The sequence below is a fragment of the Hyperolius riggenbachi genome, chromosome 8, assembly GCF_040937935.1.
Source record: "Hyperolius riggenbachi isolate aHypRig1 chromosome 8, aHypRig1.pri, whole genome shotgun sequence".
Lineage (NCBI taxonomy): Eukaryota > Metazoa > Chordata > Amphibia > Anura > Hyperoliidae > Hyperolius > Hyperolius riggenbachi.
In genome coordinates, this window is record NC_090653.1 from 83,987,123 (window position 1) to 84,004,268 (window position 17,146).

At 47.9% G+C, this 17,146-nt stretch overlaps 1 protein-coding gene and 1 long non-coding RNA gene across 2 annotated transcripts in view; one reads left to right on the plus strand and one right to left on the minus strand.

Moving 5' to 3' along the window:
• The window catches only part of LOC137528989 (zinc transporter zipt-7.2-like), a 73,510-nt gene extending 59,005 nt beyond the window's left edge, over window positions 1-14,505 (minus strand). Inside the window, exons 1-2 of the mRNA XM_068250837.1 lie at window positions 14,431-14,505; window positions 10,487-10,618 (exon numbers count right to left, since the gene is read on the minus strand). Of these exons, the coding sequence (XP_068106938.1) occupies window positions 10,487-10,579 (93 nt within the window). The 5' untranslated portion in view covers window positions 10,580-10,618; window positions 14,431-14,505. The remainder of the gene's footprint in view (window positions 1-10,486; window positions 10,619-14,430) is intronic.
• A 40-nt stretch (window positions 14,506-14,545) lies between these two features.
• The window catches only part of LOC137528990 (uncharacterized), a 30,727-nt gene continuing 28,126 nt past the window's right edge, over window positions 14,546-17,146 (plus strand). The window contains exon 1 of the long non-coding RNA XR_011023541.1: window positions 14,546-14,654. This is a non-coding gene — a long non-coding RNA (uncharacterized lncRNA). The remainder of the gene's footprint in view (window positions 14,655-17,146) is intronic.

The following is a 17,146-nucleotide window of genomic DNA, read 5'->3' on the forward strand; positions in this document are numbered from 1 at the left end:
CCCTAGTGGCTGGACCGCACAATGCCTTCCAATCGGTTTCAGCACACAGACCATGCAATCTGTGGTCGCAATCGGTGTGCAGAAACCGCTGGGAATTTGGCAGCAGACCGACTAGAAGGGAGCCTGTAATACAAATTACACACTATTTCAGGGTATAACTGCCACCACTCCTACAGAGGTGTAGGAGACCTAACTAATACTGAGACTAATACCTGCAAATAAAACGGTTAAACGCACTCTATTTTATCTAGCTATCAACAATAGTAGCGACTCTTCAGAGGCTAGGATTCGGTTTGTGTTGCTGAATAATACGTGTAGCTGAACAAATAAATGACGTTAGCGTTGTTTATTATAAATGCAATATAAATAATTAATATATACAGAAAAATCATTAAAATCAACCATTATAGAGACAATCGTAGCGCAGTATAAAAATGAAAAGGGAGGTAAATACTTAAGTTCCTGTGGAAATATGTCCTTTCTGGGAAAACACGTGCAGTTCTTTGTTTCAGTTCAGGAGCCAAAGCTCAGAGAAGATGGCCGCCACTCTTCCTCAAAGCAGCGGCAGGCTCACATGAAGATGGAATTGGAGGAACTGAAAAGGAGACCCTAGCAAACACTTTTGAATAAACCACAATTTTGGGTGGAGTCTCAGGTTCAGCCCAGGAGCTGAACAAGGTGCGGTTAACCTCCTGGGTGGGTTTCTGGTGCCCACCAAACATGACAGTTTTCATATCTCAGCTTACGCTTCCTGCACACACATCATTGCTATGCTGATGATGACACCCAGCTATACTTGTCATTCAAACCTGGCGTCACAGACCCTACTCCACAAAAAAACGCATGTTTAGCTGAGCTTCAGGAGTGGATGAATAATAATTGGCTAAAACTTAAAGGGAAGGTCCAAGCAAAATAAAAAAATGAGTTTCACTTACCTGGGGCTTCTACCAGCCCCATGCAGCCATCCTGTGCCCTCGTAGTCACTCACTGCTGCTCCAGTCCCCCACTGGCAGCTTGCCGACCTCGGAGGTCGGCGGGACGCATTGCGTACATAAAAATTTACGCATTGAACCAGTAATGCATAAAAATGTATGTGTTAATGTTCCTGCACTAGCAGGAATGCGTAAAAATGTACGCAATGCGTCCCGCCGACCTCCGAGGTCGGCAATCTGCCAGCGGGGGACTGGAGCAGCAGTGAGTGACTATGAGGGCACAGGATGGCTGCATGGGGCTGGTAGAAGCCCCAGGTAAGTGAAACTCATTTTTTTATTTTGCTTGAACCTTCCCTTTAATGCTGACAAAACTGAGGTTCTTGTTATCGAGGGTCAGGGCCCAACAGCAAAGCAGCCCCAGTCTCAACCAACACCGCTAAGGATAGGGAGCTCAGACATGAACAACTCAGACTGTGTGCACAGCCTGGGAATACTGATTGGTGGGAAATTAAGCTTCAGGAATCAAATCTCAGCTGCTGTGAAACATTCCTTCTTTCACCTAAGGAATATTGCAAGGATTAAACACCTCATTCCTTCAGAGGATCTTCCAACCCTAGTTCATGCCTTCATCACATCAAGGTTGGACTGCTGCAATGTCCTCTACACAGGCCTGCATAACAAAGACCTACGCCTCCTGCAATTAGTACAGAATGCCACTGCAAGGCTGTTAACGAGCCAACCCCGCCATTGCCACATAACACCAACCCTGTGCTCACTACACTGGCTACCGATAAAATGGAGAACTTTTGTTTAAGATTGGCTTAGACATTCAAATCCTTGCACAATCTGGATCGTGGATACCTGAAGGACTTGTTGCAACTGCAAGACACCCCCCACAATCTTAGATCAAAAGGACGTAACACCTTGATCACCCCCAGAGTCCACCTCAAAACCTTTGGAGACAGAGCCTTTTGTCATGCTGCCCCTACACTTTGGAACTCCCTGCCACACCCAATCATGACAGCTCTATCCCTGGGAGCATTTAAGTCTAAACTGAAAACCCACCTCTTCAGTCTGGCATTCGTGAACATCTGACTACCTCCTCTGTAAAACAACCCAGCCTGCAACCCTGTATTGATCTGAGACACAACTATGTACTTTGAGTCCTATGGGAGAAAAGCTCTTTACAAATGTTATTGTATTGTATTATTATTATTGTATTGTATAACAGTCACGGATTCATATTCCTCAGAATATGCCAGTTCATATGACATCAAACTTGGGTGCTTTTGCATGCCCGGTTACGAAGTAGCGGAATACCTCGGGTTCTGGGTATGTCAGTGGCCTCAATTTAATATTAAAATATTCACCAGATCCAGACCAGCAGAATGAGATAACTTTCATACCTCTCATATGAATGGTATTCTTTACACAGGCTAAAAATTATATACAGCATTCATTTTCTCTCTGCTTCCGACGGAGTCGAGCAGTCTGGCCTCCTGCGGAGGTTATCCTGCCTCTTCAAAAGGCAGTAACACCTGCCATTTGGGGCTTACTGCTGGAGAGCTTTCACACCTCGGTGTCACTGGCCCAGGAAGGGACTTCTTTTGATCAAGTTAATTTACACAAACATGCCTTCACTGGTAAACAAACGTTCTGCATGAAAAGAAAAAATGTCATTCTGATCGCTGAAATGACTGCGCAAATCTAACCGGGAAGTGATCAGAAAATCAACTACGCAAATCTTCCTGATTCGCCCTGCGTTTCTCACGGCTGTTCCGTGACAGCTGGTATGTGCCTGCGGACCAGATCACAGATGTAGGTCGGGCAGGTCTTGTGCACCGATTTGTAGGCCAAGCACAGGATTTTGAAATTGATCCAAACGCTGATGGGGAGCCAGTGTAGGGCTTTACAGAGTGAAGTCGTAGAGGCGCTGCGATGAGAAGAATGTATCAGTCTGGCTGCCGCATTCACTACCGATTGAAGTGGGGCAGTAAGTTTAGAGGGGAGGCCAGACAAAAGAGAATCACAGTAGTCTAGGCGGGAGATGACAAGGGCGTGGATGAGGAGTTTAGTGGTGTCAGGAGACAGGTAGGAGCGGATCTTGGAGATGTTGTGGAGGTGGAAGTTGCAGGATCGGGCAATACCTTGGATGTGGGGTGTAAAGGAAATTGCAGAGTCCAGGGTAACACCTAGATAGCGGGCTTGGGAGGTAGGGCAGATGGTAGTATTTTTGATAGTGATGTGCAGATCTGGGAGGGTGCAGCTGTGTGGGGTGGGAATATTAGAAGCTCAGTCTTGTCCAAATTAAGCTTCAGGAAACTGGCGGCCATCCCAGAGGAAATGGATGTGTGGCAGGCGGAGACTTTGTCCATGGTAGAGGAGGAGAGATCTGAGTGTGGAGGTATATCTGACTGTCATCGACATACAGGTGATAACAAAGCCCATGGAGGAGATGATTTTGCCAATTGAGGCAGTATAGAGTGAGAACAGTAGTGGTCCTAGGTCAGAACCTTGAGGAACACCAACTGAGAGGGGTGTAGGAGTGGATGAAGAACCATTGAAGAATGTTGTGAAGGTGTGGTTGGAGAGGTAGGAGGAGATCTAGGCTAAGGCTAGGTCCTGAATGCCCATTGACTGCAGGGAGTGGAGGAGGAGGGAGTGGTCGACAGTGTCAAATGCCGAGGAGAGGTCCAGGAGGAGCAGGATGGAGTATTTACCTTCGGCTTTGGCAAGGTCATTGACCACTTTGGTGAGGGCTGTTTCTGTAGAATGGGCTGTACAAAAACCAGATTGCAGGGGATCGAGAAGGGAGTTGGAATTGAAGAAGTTGGTCAGGCGTTGGTGGGCCAGGCGTTCAAGAATTTTCGAGGCAAAAGGGAGGAGGGAGATTGGGTGGTAGTTGGATAGCAGTGCTGGGTCAAGTGAAGGTTTCTTCAGCAGGGGAAGCACAGTGGCCTGTTTGAATATGGAGGGGAAGATGCCAGTGGAGAAGGAGAGGTTGAACAGGTGGGTGAGGAAAGGGCCAGATCAGAAAAATGTGGGCGGAGAGAATCAGAAGGGACCGGATCTAGGGGGCAGGAAGTAGCTGGTGAAGTTGCCAGCACCTGGTTTACTTCCTCCACCGTGACAGGAGTGAAGGAGGTAAGGGGGGAGAAAGAGGCAGAAGTAGGATGGGGTGAGGAGGAGGAGGGGCAACAGTTTTATGGGGCCATCAGATCTAGGCACTCTTGAGCAATGCCACCTGCCCCTACCCTCTGGATATCAGTTGACTGGGCAATTTCTATTTCCATTCAATGAACACTGTGTATAGTCCATGGGCACGGAGGGGAAACAAAGTGAACACATCAAGTACCACCTGGGCCCCTCCTCTCCTGGGCCCCATAGCAGTTGCTATGGCTGCTATGGCTATTGCTAGCCCCTGACAGGATTTGTTAGATTCAATAATCCTTTTGGATTTGGATTAGTGGAAATTTGGGATTCGGCCCATCTCTAATAAATAGTAAATAATAATAGGCATGCCCTTACATACCCTACCAATTCTGACATGTAATCTATTAAAATACCACACAATACCACACAGTGCACATCTACCATAAGGTGGTGTATTGTCTGTGATATCTATGGTCTCTGGATTGTTTACAAGCTTATGTCACACAAAGCAGACAGATGCAGCAGCACCGTGACTCAGCAACATCTGACTGTGGCTCAGCAACATCTGACTCCTTTGGAAGATGTTGTTATGGAGCTGCTATTAGCAGCATACATTATTTACAGAAAAGGTAGACAATGCATGGAACATGATATATGTGCAAACTATCACACAGAGCAGAGGAGGCAATACTGGGCTCATTTATCACAGCGTCTAAAAGAATGAAATGTGTTAAACTGTACCTGAGACATAAAAGACGCAACACTTATACTTACCTGGGGTTCACCTTGGGTTTCCTTTCAGCTGCATACACATACACAATTAGCCTAGTGACACATTGGCCTCAATTCACAAGCTTCTCATAAATGACTTTTTTATCACGTGTTTGATAAAAATAACCTTTAAGCACATTTACAAGCAAAATAATCACTCAAAGGGTTTGATTCACTATAACAAACAGTGTGCCTTATCAGAATTTACATGCCTTATCAGAGTAGCACAGTGAGTACTACGAACTTATGCCTGCTAATTGGCAATAACGAGAGCTCAAATCCTGCACACTAACTCTGATAAGGCATGTTAACTCTGACAAGGCATGTTAACTATGATAAGAAACGTTATTTGTTATAGTGAATCAACCCCGATGTAAGTGGTTGCTGATTAACTTCATTTCATTATTACTTTTCTTACCTTAATTATATTAAAATGTTGCTCTTTGGGAGCTTAAAAAAGTAACAAAGATAAGGTGAACAGAGGAAAACAGGTGACAATGCTTTATGAGTAGTGCTCAATGTGTTATGATGAAGGGGGGGGGGGGGAAGAAAGGCGGTCCATGAGTGGCATGGAGTGAGTAGAAGAACAACAGGTGCTCTGCCAGTCCAGGACTTTCTGGCCGTTACATCCAGGGGTAGGGGATTGGGGTTGTCATCCACAGGCTAGATTCTTGGCAGAGGTGGTCCCAACCGGCTGCCTCAGTCGAAAGCCATCTAGCATATGTACAAGGTTTTAGATTGTGAGCTCCTTTGGGGGATAATTCACGAGAAAACAATATACTCTGTAAAGCAGTGCTGCTCATCAGGATTCCGGATATCCGGGTAACCTGGATAATCCGAACTTTTTCAGCTATTCGACCAGATTCGGATTCCAGATAGCTGGGCCCAAATCCGGATGGTTATCTGCGGATAGTTGGGCGCATAATCCGGATATCCGCGGATATCTGCGGGTATCCGGATCCAAAATACAGTAACTAAGGTGATGACGTCCTAGAGCCAATTAGAGGGCTCCCAGCAGAAGCCCTAGCAACCAATCACAGAGGGGAACCCTGGTCGGCACCACCTGACCTCATTGAGCCAATCAGAGGCCTCCCAGCCTAAGCCCTGGCACCCAATCACAGAAAGGAACACTGGCCAGCCCCCCTGTATAATAAGGAGGGCTGCCATGATGAGACAGATTGTCCTGGCTTGCTGAATGCACACTGAGAGACATGCTCCAGTGCTGGTTCCCTACAAAGGGCTGTACACAGTTATAAACCAAAGCTGTTCATTGATTAACCCCTTCACTACTATCACTACTCTATAGTTAAATCGTTAATTAGCTTGATTGATGTCTCATAGTGTGACAGTTAGAGTGTGTGCTGCAGTGCTGCTGGGCCAAGGGCTGTACACAGTGATTAGCTGTTCAGTGATTAACCCCTTCACTATCACTACACTATAGTTCAATCGTTCATTAGCTTGATTGATGTCATAGTGTGACATTTAGAGTGTGAGCTGCAGGGCTGCTGCAGCTGCAATGTGTCTGTGTGTGTGCTGTGCACACACCAGGCCAGCTGCTGCCTGCCACGTGCAAAGTGCCACGTGCAAAGTGCAAACACATGCAAAGTGCCACGTGCAAACACATGCAAAGTGCCACTTTGCATACGCCACTTTGCACGTGGCACTTTGCACGTGTTTGCACGTGGCACTTTGCACTTGTTTGCACGTGGCACTTTGCACGTGTTTGCACTTTGCATGTGGCACTTTGCATGTGGCACTTTGCACTTGTTTGCACTTTGCACGTGTTTGCACGTGGCAGGCAGCAGCTGGCCTGGTGTGTGCACAGCACACACACACAGACACATTGCAGCTGCACTTTGCACGCGTTTGCACGTGGCACTTCGCACTTTGCACATGGCACTTTACACGTGTTTGCACGTGGCACTTTGCACATGGCACTTTGCACGTGGCACTTTGGACACAATGGGCTTGATTTACAAAGCGGTGCTAACCTACTTAGCACGTCTAAAGTCTTTAGACGCGCTAACCAGGGTGCTAAGTAGGTTAGCACCGGTTTTCTCAATCAGATCAGGCGCTAACTTTGCACGCGCAAAGTTTTACGCGCGCTAAGTCCCATAGGCTTTAATGGGCACTTCGCGCGGAGCGCCCTGCGCTCTGTGCAGTACGCGCGTAAAGTTTTACGTGCATAAAGTTTTGCGCGCGTAAAGTTTTATGCGCGAAAAGCTTGTTTAGACGTGCTAAGGGGGTTTTCACAGGCGTGCTAACAGTTAGCACCGCTTTGTGAATCAAGCCCAAAGTGGGCTACACGACCGCTGTCTGGAACCTAGGCCTGATGTTAATGAACGGGTCATCAATTAGTGTTCCCCTTTGCAAAATAATGATGATACATGCCTCATTGACCCTAAAAACCTTTTTTAAAGCAATTAAAGCAGGGTTTTTCTATCCAGATATCCGAATCCGGCCAGATACCACGGATAGTGGGGTCGGATTGGAAAATGTTTGATCCAGATATCCGACCTGGATCGGATAGAGGGGTATCCGGATCCAAATTAGTTCCAGATAGTGAAAAATGGTATCCGAGCAGCACTGCTGTAAAGCACTGCAGAAGATGTCAGTGCTTTTTAAATACACAAACACTGTATATGTATTAGCTAGGTGGTATCATTTAAGATGATTTGTCTCCAGGTCTTCTCTCTGTAGCAGTGCACATCCAGCCAAAAATTATGGACAGCAGAAGCAGGCGCAGAACGCTCCCGGCAATGCGACTTGGACAAAATACCGGGCTGTGCAGTGGGGGACAGGAGCAGCCCGGGGAGACGGCGAGGGACTGAGCGACTGGTGGAAGCCCCAGGTGAGAATAACACCTGAGATGACTTTCATCTCAGGTGCACTTTAAATGCTTCTAAGTGGTCATGTTGATAAAGGGTGTGTGCAATGCCATATATGTAGGAGTGGAATGTTGATTTGTTTTTGATGGAAAATTGAACTTTAGAATTTCATTGTGCAATTTTGGTTGTTACAATAACAATAAAGACTTATATTCTATAAAACGATTGTTTCATATACAATACAATACAATACCATTTCTATAGCGCTTTTCTCCCATAGGACTCAAAGCGCTTAGGCTCTCTCAGATTCAGTAATTGGTAGTGGGATGAAGTATTCACACAACAAAAGTTATATTTCTGCAAATGCCAAACTGAACAGGTGGGTTTTCAGTCTGGATTTAAACACGTCCAGGGATGGAGCTGTCCTGATCTGTTGAGGTAAGGAGTTCCAAAACGTAGGTGCAGCATGACAGAAGGCTCTGGGACCAAAAGATTCCAAGTGGACTCTGGGTATGACTAGATTATTAGAACCTGTGGATCTGAGAATGCGGGGATTGCTACGTAGCTGCAACATATCTTTCATGTATCCAGGGCCTAGATTATTCAGGGATTTAAATGTCAGTAGGCCGATCTTGAATAGGACCCTCCATTCTATGGTAGCCAGAGAAGGGAGTGCAGGACTGGCGTTATGTGGCAGTGATGGGGTTGGTTGGTTAGCAGTCTGGCAGCAGTATTCTGTATCAGCTGTAGTCGGTGCAAGACCTTTTTTGGAAGGCCAGTGTAGAGAGCATTACAGTAGTCCAGTCGGGATGTGATGAAGGCATGGACTAAGGTTGGCAGATCTTCTGGGGGGATGAGGTGCTTGATTTTTGCAATGTTCTTCAGGTGAAAATAGGATGATTTCACCACAGCAGAGATTTGAGTTCTGAAGTTCTGAAGTTTAACTCTCCATCAATTAGAACTCCCAGGCTACGCACATGATCAGAGCTGCGTAGATCCGTGCCTCCTATTCCCAGTGGTGAAGACTGCAAGTTAAGTTGTTTTGTTATCACGCTCTGCCCTCCAATCAGAAGGACTTCAGTTTTGTCTGCATTTAGTTTCAGCCAGTTGTCATTCATCCATTGCTGTAGTTCACGTAAGCAGGCGTTTATAGTTAGAGTTGGGTCTGTCACACCAGGCTTGAAGGAAAGATATAGTTGGGTGTCGTCTGCATAGCAGTGGTATGTCAGGCCATGTTTTTGGATTCGTTTTCCAAGCGGTAACATGTAAATCGTGAAAAGCAGGGGAGAGAGGATTGAGCCCTGGGGCACCCCATACTTAAGTGATACAGGGGTGGACAGGAAGGGCCCCATAGACACTTTGTGGGTTCTGCCACTCAAGAAGGATTGGAACCACTGAAGAACTATGCCATCAATGCCGCAGTATTCCTGTAGCCTGTTTATCAAGATGTCATGGTCAACTGTATCAAAGGCTGCAGAAAGGTCTAGCAGTATGAGGATCGAGCACTCTCCTCTGTCTCTTGCCATGAGCAGGTGGTTGCATATTTGGATGAGGGCAGTATCAGTGCTGTGGTGTTTCCTGAAGCCAGACTGGAATGGGTCATAACTGTTGTTTTGTAGGATTTTGGCTTCTAGCTGGAGGTAAACAGCTTTTTCAATTAGCTTGCCCAGAAAGGGGAGGTTAGAGACAGGTCTGTAGCTGGTCATTGCATCCGGGTCCAGGGAGGGTTTTTTGAGGAGAGGCCTGATCATTGCTTCATTCAGTAATGCAGGAAATATCCCTGATTGTAAGGAACAGTTAACAATTTTGAAGAATACCGGTACGAACAGGTCGGGGCAGTTCAACATGAACTGTGTTGGGCCAGGATCCAGGTCACAGGTAGTTAGGCGGAGGTGAAGGAGGATGCTTGATGTGACTTCTTCATCAATCTCTTTGAAGTTGAGGGACGAGGCTGAGGCGAGGGACCCTGGCTGTATGTATTTAATCTAACTCTAGAGAATTCCACTTCAGATCATGCACAATTAGCTGATCTCTGTATGCCTCACATCTCTCCAGTGTCTTTCTGAAACCTCCCACTTTCCTCTGCTATGACTGTGATATCTACCGCTACCAGCAAGTCAGGGAAAAACAGTAAAGAATAGGCACTGCTGAGTAAGAGCTGGTTCACACTAGACAGAAAACTGTCCAATTAACGGAAATGATTGCAAAAGAGCAACGGACATGCTAAAAAGAGCCTGAGGTGGGTTCATAAAATAAAATAAAAAAGTAGGTTACCTGATTCTGGGAGCTGAGTGGATCAAGCAGAATCAAAAACCGCCACTCCTGTAGGCAGCAATGGCCCACTTTCACTTTCGTGACCTCCGGATCACGACGCTGCAAGGAGAGACTGTGCGTCTCTCACCAGCGCGCAAGGAGGCGGGGGAGCGACAGGAGGCATGGCTAGGGAGAGAGAGCTGCCCAATGCCAGCTCCGGAGACCCTAGGAACGCCCCTGGTCAGGTCGGTGGCCTCTGCACCTGAGATGAGCTGCGGCGAGGGACACATAGGCTTCCAGGTGCAGGAGGAAACTCCACGTAAGTAAATCTGTTTTTTTTTCTTCCCTGATGTTTCCTTTAAATCGCTAAATAATTGGCTTTTTCATCAGGGGAGGCAAGCAACCCACCTCTGCTTTGTAACAGTTTATTCTTATTGGGCGCCTCCACCCATCAGTTATATTTTACCTATGCACTTCTTGTGCAATAAAGTTGACAATAACAACTTTTTTTTCTAATGAATGCTGCGATTATTATTGGTGTCTACTTACTTGCTGGAATTTCTGCTGTCCCAGGTCCAGATGGCTGATGGAAGGTAGCATGAGGCCAACAACTGCTATGGCACAGGGACGGAATCTCCTCATTTATAAGTACGACATGCTGACAGATATGAGACCTGACAACTGAACAGAAGAAAGTGAAACTCTGTCTGAATAGCTGTTTATTATTCATCTTATGTTTTAGATGTGCTCATTTAAAATATAGTATGGTAGAATGTTCTGGTTGTAGCAGAAGCCTGCTTGAGATTCATCTGTGTGTTCTGATTACAAACTGGATATGCTGAGGTATGCTGGCCACGCACTTGTGCCTAGAAAGCCGATATTCACTTCCAATACAAAGCATTTTTGTCCATTCTCCACTCCACAGTGAAAGGCTCCTATTTTGTAAACAGGAGCCATTCACACTTGTCACGCTGCAACGGATCTGCGGGATCCGATGCAGTAAGAGGACTGCACTTCTGTGCATTCTGCGATACTCCCGGACACATGGATGCGTTCCCCCATATAGTCTATGGGGGTAACGCATCTGCCTCGGGCTTCAGCCGGACCACAGTGGACCATCAGTTCCCGCTGGCCACACGTTGTCTGAAACAAGTGGAAACACAACCTAAGGCCCCTTTCAGTCAGGAAACTGAACTGCGCACTTTCTGGGCAGTTTAGCGTACCGTCTGAATAAGGTGTCTGCAAGCTGGGTTCTATGTTTGCTAACCCCTTTCCAGAAACAAACACTGCGTGACCTTTCAAGACAGATGGTAACGCAGTTGGAACAGGATTTTTTGGTCGGGTACTACTACTCTTCAAAAGCAGGAATTTTATCACGCTGTGGGCCTCAATCTATTCCATCTCACACTTTAGTCACTTCGGCACAATGTGTAAAGGAAATAAAACAGAAATTTGCCTTCTTAAGGCTGCTTACACACAGGGACGTTACAGGCGCACGTTATTGCAGCCTGTAACACTCCCCCAACGCACAGCAATGTAACACAAGTGGGCTGTTCACACTGCCCACGTTGCGTTACATGTAACGCTGCACGTTCTCCCAAAAGTGCAGCATGCTACGGCGTTACAGCGGCTTAAGCCGCGTTAGACTGTTTGCTCATGCTCAGTCATGTTCGGGAGGAGCGGAGAGCGGCCAGGCACATGGCTAATTAATATTCACTGCACGTTGTGTCGTGCAGTGTTTACTTCCTGGAGCGGCCGCTCTGTGCGGTGATTGGCCGGCGGGACCACGTGATGCTGCATGCAACCAAGAGTACGCATCACGGCATCACGGACGCCAGAGTGAGCTGCACAACGCGGCTCACTCTGACATCCACATCGAAGAGCACCAGGCCTTTCGTTAGGTGCACGTTATGCGACCTTAACGTAGCACCTAACGCAACGTCTTGGTGTGCAAGTAGCCTAAATCAGAAGGCATTTCTGATTATTCAGGTTATAGTAAGCATATGATGTCTCCCACAATGCATCATTGCTGAATGCAAATCGTCCCTGAAAGCTAAATACATCTCTAGAACCATGTCATGTTGGATTACTGTGGCTCTGTACAATGAACAAGCTGCCACATTTTTGCATTCCAGCAGGTCTGGAGGTGTGTTTAGCTTTCAGGGACAACAAAGGGACGATTTGCATATTTAGCATTGTAGGAAACCCCATATGCTCACTCCAACCTGAATAATCGCAAATACCTTCTGTTTTAAGAAGGCACATTTCTGGTTTGCATAGTGTTTTTTAATAAAATAGCTTTTTGGTCCTTTTTAGCCCCTTACACACTCCTAGGATTTATGGTTCACCATGAGCTTGCTGACCGATCTGTAACTAAAAGAAATAAAGGATAAATTGAGCTGATTTTCTCAACATACTGCACCAAAGATGATCCCCAACATTTCATCAATATACCATAATAACTTCTGGGAGATAATTAAAACTTTACGATACTTCCTCATACACCAGTAAGTCTTGTATGTTTGTTTCCATGTGCATGTGCCTTCAGTGAAATAATTGTCTATTTACCAAATGTACACATTTGGTAAATGGACCAATGTACCAGATGTACACATTTATACATCACCTGTCCTGTGTCACGGTGCTCATCAGTCTTCCGAATCCGCTGCTCTTCCATTAGCGGTATACACCCCGCCAATGCATAGTACATGGCGCTTGTGTGCCTGTGGCATGTATATAGATAATGGAAGAGCGGCGGAATTGGAAGACAGATGGGCACCGTGACACAGGACAGGAAATGTATAAATGCAGACATGTACATTAATACACTAGGGAGGTAGTGGCGAGGTGGTGGATGCAGCGGACTCAGCAAATTCCCGAGAGATGTCATGCTAAAATTGATTGTGAAATGGGCAACCAACAGATCTCTCTATTATCAGATTCGATCAGAGAGAGATTTGTCTCTTGGTCGAATCTGCCCATCACCGCCGGATGTTTGGCTACCTTAAAGCGGATCTGAAGAGATTAACCATTTCAGGACCTCAGGCTTACACCCCCCTAGTGACCAGGCTATTTTTCATTACATAGGGCTGTGCAGCTTTGTTAGGGTGCTGCACAGCCCTACAACTCAGCACACAAATTATTTTTACCACCTTTTAGTGTCCTTAATAGGACACTCTGTCGGGGGTCTCTGATCGCTGCTGCGATCTTTTTTTTTCTTCTTTATTAGCAACAAAAGGGAGGCTTTTCCCTCCCCCCTGTACTGTCCTAATCGCCATAGGATGGCAATCGGCACTGCTCCCCGCTTCTCATAGGCATCAGCCTATAAGAGGCCGCGCACAGCGAGCTGCTCTGAGGGACAGCCGAGTGTCCCTCATACAGCGCTGCATCTCCTGCGTACAGCGCTGTACAAATGTAAACAAAGGGGAATTATTTTCCCTGTTGGCTCTTAACAGCCTGCTAGCCACAATCGCCGGCTGGGAAAGGTCGCATATGTGCGCACACGTTCCCTGCCAAACTGCAGCTCCAGGACTTGACGCCAATCAGCGTTAGGCGGTCCTAAGTTGTTAAAAAAAAAAGTTTCACTTACTCGGGGCTTCTGCCAGCCCCCTGTAGTCGCCCTGTACCCTCAAAGTTACCAAACGATCCTCTGTTTCCCTGCCGCGATTCACTTTTGCTTCTGGCAGTCGCCATCCACTGCGCATGCACAGCCCTGGCACCCACGTCCTTGTTCATGCTCCCTTTCTCGTACTGCACCTGCACAGGACACTCATAGCCACGGGAGCAGGTACGAGGATGTGCGCGGCCAGGGCCGCCCAGTAGATGTTGACTTACAAGTCGACGTGATTAAAAGTGAGCTGCAGCGGAGGAACGGAGGATCATTCCAGGACAGTGTGGGCACAGGATGGCTACAGGGGGCTGCCAGAAGCTCCAGGTAAGCGAGACTTTTATTTTTTTCATCTCTTCAGTTCCGCTTTAACAATACTAGTGTCCCATGTAAAGCACTGCAGAATGTCAGTGTTCTATAACTACAAGGTCATAATAATAACTGATCTAGGTTTGCACTAAAGCTCAGCAGATAATAGTTATAATACGCTTTCCTAGTGTAATTATGTACTGACTGACAGCCATACTAGTTTTTATCAGCTGTGACTAGACTTTAATGTATTTATCTAGCTAAGCAGAAGGGTGAACTGGGCATCATTTCAATACTGCAGTCAACAACATCCACAAAACCTGAGCGAGGGACACATTTATAAACAAAAGTAAAGTACTGTTATTTCTTCAGCCTGATTGCCACTTTAAAGATTGGCAAAAAAAAGTAAAAAAAATGTTTTCACTGCACTGCTTACACAATGCAATAAATAAGGTACAATGGAGAAGGGTGCTATTGATTTCAAACTGCCTGTTCCCTGTTGGGCAACTTTTTACAAAGCTTTACTAAGTTGTGGCCACAATGCTAATCAATTGGAGCTCAATTAAATTACACAAACCTCAAAATCAGATGCTACGCATGCGCAGATAGTACGGCACCTCCATACTGTGGCTGGCGCTGAATGGCGCTCGGAGTGACGTCACCTGCAGACCGGATACCCAGTCCCAGCTGTAAAAGGGGCGGGGCAGGATGCGGAAGTGTTTGTTCCAGCACAGCAGAGGGGTGAGCTGGGGATCTGAGCCCAGAGTCCCCCTGAGTTCCACCAGGGGACCCGGCAGCCTGGTGAGCGCCGTGTGCTGTACTGTATAGTGCAAGACAACCCTGTGGCGTCTGCTGCCTGCTCCATTATACTGCGTGTGTGCAGCGCAGCTTATGTGTTTGTTATCATTTTTGGGGGAGGGTCTCTGTGTGCCCAGCTCATGCTTGTGTCTCTCTGTTATTGTGGGGGAGGGTATGTGTGTGCCCAGCTCATGCTTGTGTCTCTCTGTTATTGTGGGGGAGGGTATGTGTGTGCCCAGCTCATGCCTGTCTCTCTGTTATTGTGGGGGAGGGTATGTGTGTGCCCAGCTCATGCCTGTCTCTCTGTTATTGTGGGGGAGGGTCTCTGTGTGCCCAGCTCATGCCTGTCTCTGTTATTGTGGGGGAGGGTATGTGTGTGCCCAGCTCATGCCTGTCTCTCTGTTATTGTGGGGGAGGGTATGTGTGTGCCCAGCTCATGCCTGTCTCTCTGTTATTGTGGGGGAGGGTATGTGTGTGCCCAGCTCATGCCTGTCTCTCTGTTATTGTGGGGGAGGGTCTCTGTGTGCCCAGCTCATGCCTGTCTCTGTTATTGTGGGGGAGAGTAGGTGTGTGCCCAGCTCATGCCTGTCTCTCTGTTATTGTGGGGGAGAGTAGGTGTGTGCCCAGCTCATGCCTGTCTCTCTGTTATTGTGGGGGAGGGTATGTGTGTGCCCAGCTCATGCCTGTCTCTCTGTTATTGTGGAGGAGGGTATGTGTGTGCCCAGCTCATGCCTGTCTCTTATTGTGGGGGAGGGTATGTGTGTGCACAGCTCATGCCTGTGTCTCTGTTATTGTGGGGGAGGGTATGTGTGTGCCCAGCTCATGCCTGTCTCTCTGTTATTGTGGAGGAGGGTATGTGTGTGCCCAGCTCATGCCTGTCTCTTATTGTGGGGGAGGGTATGTGTGTGCACAGCTCATGCCTGTGTCTCTGTTATTGTGGGGGAGGGTCTCTGTGTGCCCAGCTCATGCTTGTGTCTCTCTGTTATTGTGGGGGAGGGTATGTGTGTGCCCAGCTCATGCCTGTCTCTCTGTTATTGTGGGGGAGGGTAGGTGTGTGCCCAGCTCATGCCTGTCTCTCTGTTATTGTGGGGGAGGGTAGGTGTGTGCCCAGCTCATGCCTGTCTCTCTGTTATTGTGGGGGAGGGTAGGTGTGTGCCCAGCTCATGCTTGTGTCCCTCTGTTATTGTGGGGGAGAGTAGGTGTGTGCCCAGCTCATGCCTGTCTCTCTGTTATTGTGGGGGAGGGTATGTATGTGCCCAGCTCATGCCTGTCTCTGTTATTGTGGGGGGAGGGTATGTGTGTGCCCAGCTCATGCCTGTCTCTCTGTTATTGTGGGGGAGGGTATGTGTGTGCCCAGCTCATGCCTGTCTCTCTGTTATTGTGGGGGAGGGTATGTGTGTGCCCAGCTCATGCCTGTCTCTCTGTTATTGTGGGGGAGGGTATGTGTGTGCCCAGCTCATGCCTGTCTCTCTGTTATTGTGGGGGAGGGTATGTGTGTGCCCATCTCATGCCTGTCTCTCTGTTATTGTGGGGGAGGGTATGTGTGTGCCCAGCTCATGCCTGTCTCTCTGTTATTGTGGGGGAGGGTATGTGTGTGCCCAGCTCATGCCTGTCTCTCTGTTATTGTGGGGGAGGGTATGTGTGTGCCCAGCTCATGCCTGTCTCTCTGTTATTGTGGGGGATGGTAGGTGTGTGCCCAGCTCATGCCTGTCTCTCTGTTATTGTGGGGGAGAGTAGGTGTGTGCCCAGCTCATGCCTGTCTCTCTGTTATTGTGGGGGAGGGTAGGTGTGTGCCCAGCTCATGCCTGTCTCTGTTATTGTGGGGGGAGGGTATGTGTGTGCCCAGCTCATGCCTGTCTCTCTGTTATTGTGGGGGAGGGTAGGTGTGTGCCCAGCTCATGCCTGTCTCTCTGTTATTGTGGGGGAGGGTAGGTGTGTGCCCAGCTCATGCTTGTGTCCCTCTGTTATTGTGGGGGAGAGTAGGTGTGTGCCCAGCTCATGCCTGTCTCTCTGTTATTGTGGGGGAGGGTATGTATGTGCCCAGCTCATGCCTGTCTCTGTTATTGTGGGGGGAGGGTATGTGTGTGCCCAGCTCATGCCTGTCTCTCTGTTATTGTGGGGGAGGGTATGTGTGTGCCCAGCTCATGCCTGTCTCTCTGTTATTGTGGGGGAGGGTATGTGTGTGCCCAGCTCATGCCTGTCTCTCTGTTATTGTGGGGGAGGGTATGTGTGTGCCCAGCTCATGCCTGTCTCTCTGTTATTGTGGGGGAGGGTATGTGTGTGCCCAGCTCATGCCTGTCTCTCTGTTATTGTGGGGGAGGGTATGTGTGTGCCCAGCTCATGCCTGTCTCTCTGTTATTGTGGGGGAGGGTCTCTGTGTGCCCAGCTCATGCTTGTGTCCCTCTGTTATTGTGGGGGAGAGTAGGTGTGTGCCCAGCTCATGCCTGTCTCTCTGTTATTGTGGGGGAGGGTAGGTGTGTGCCCAGCTCATGCCT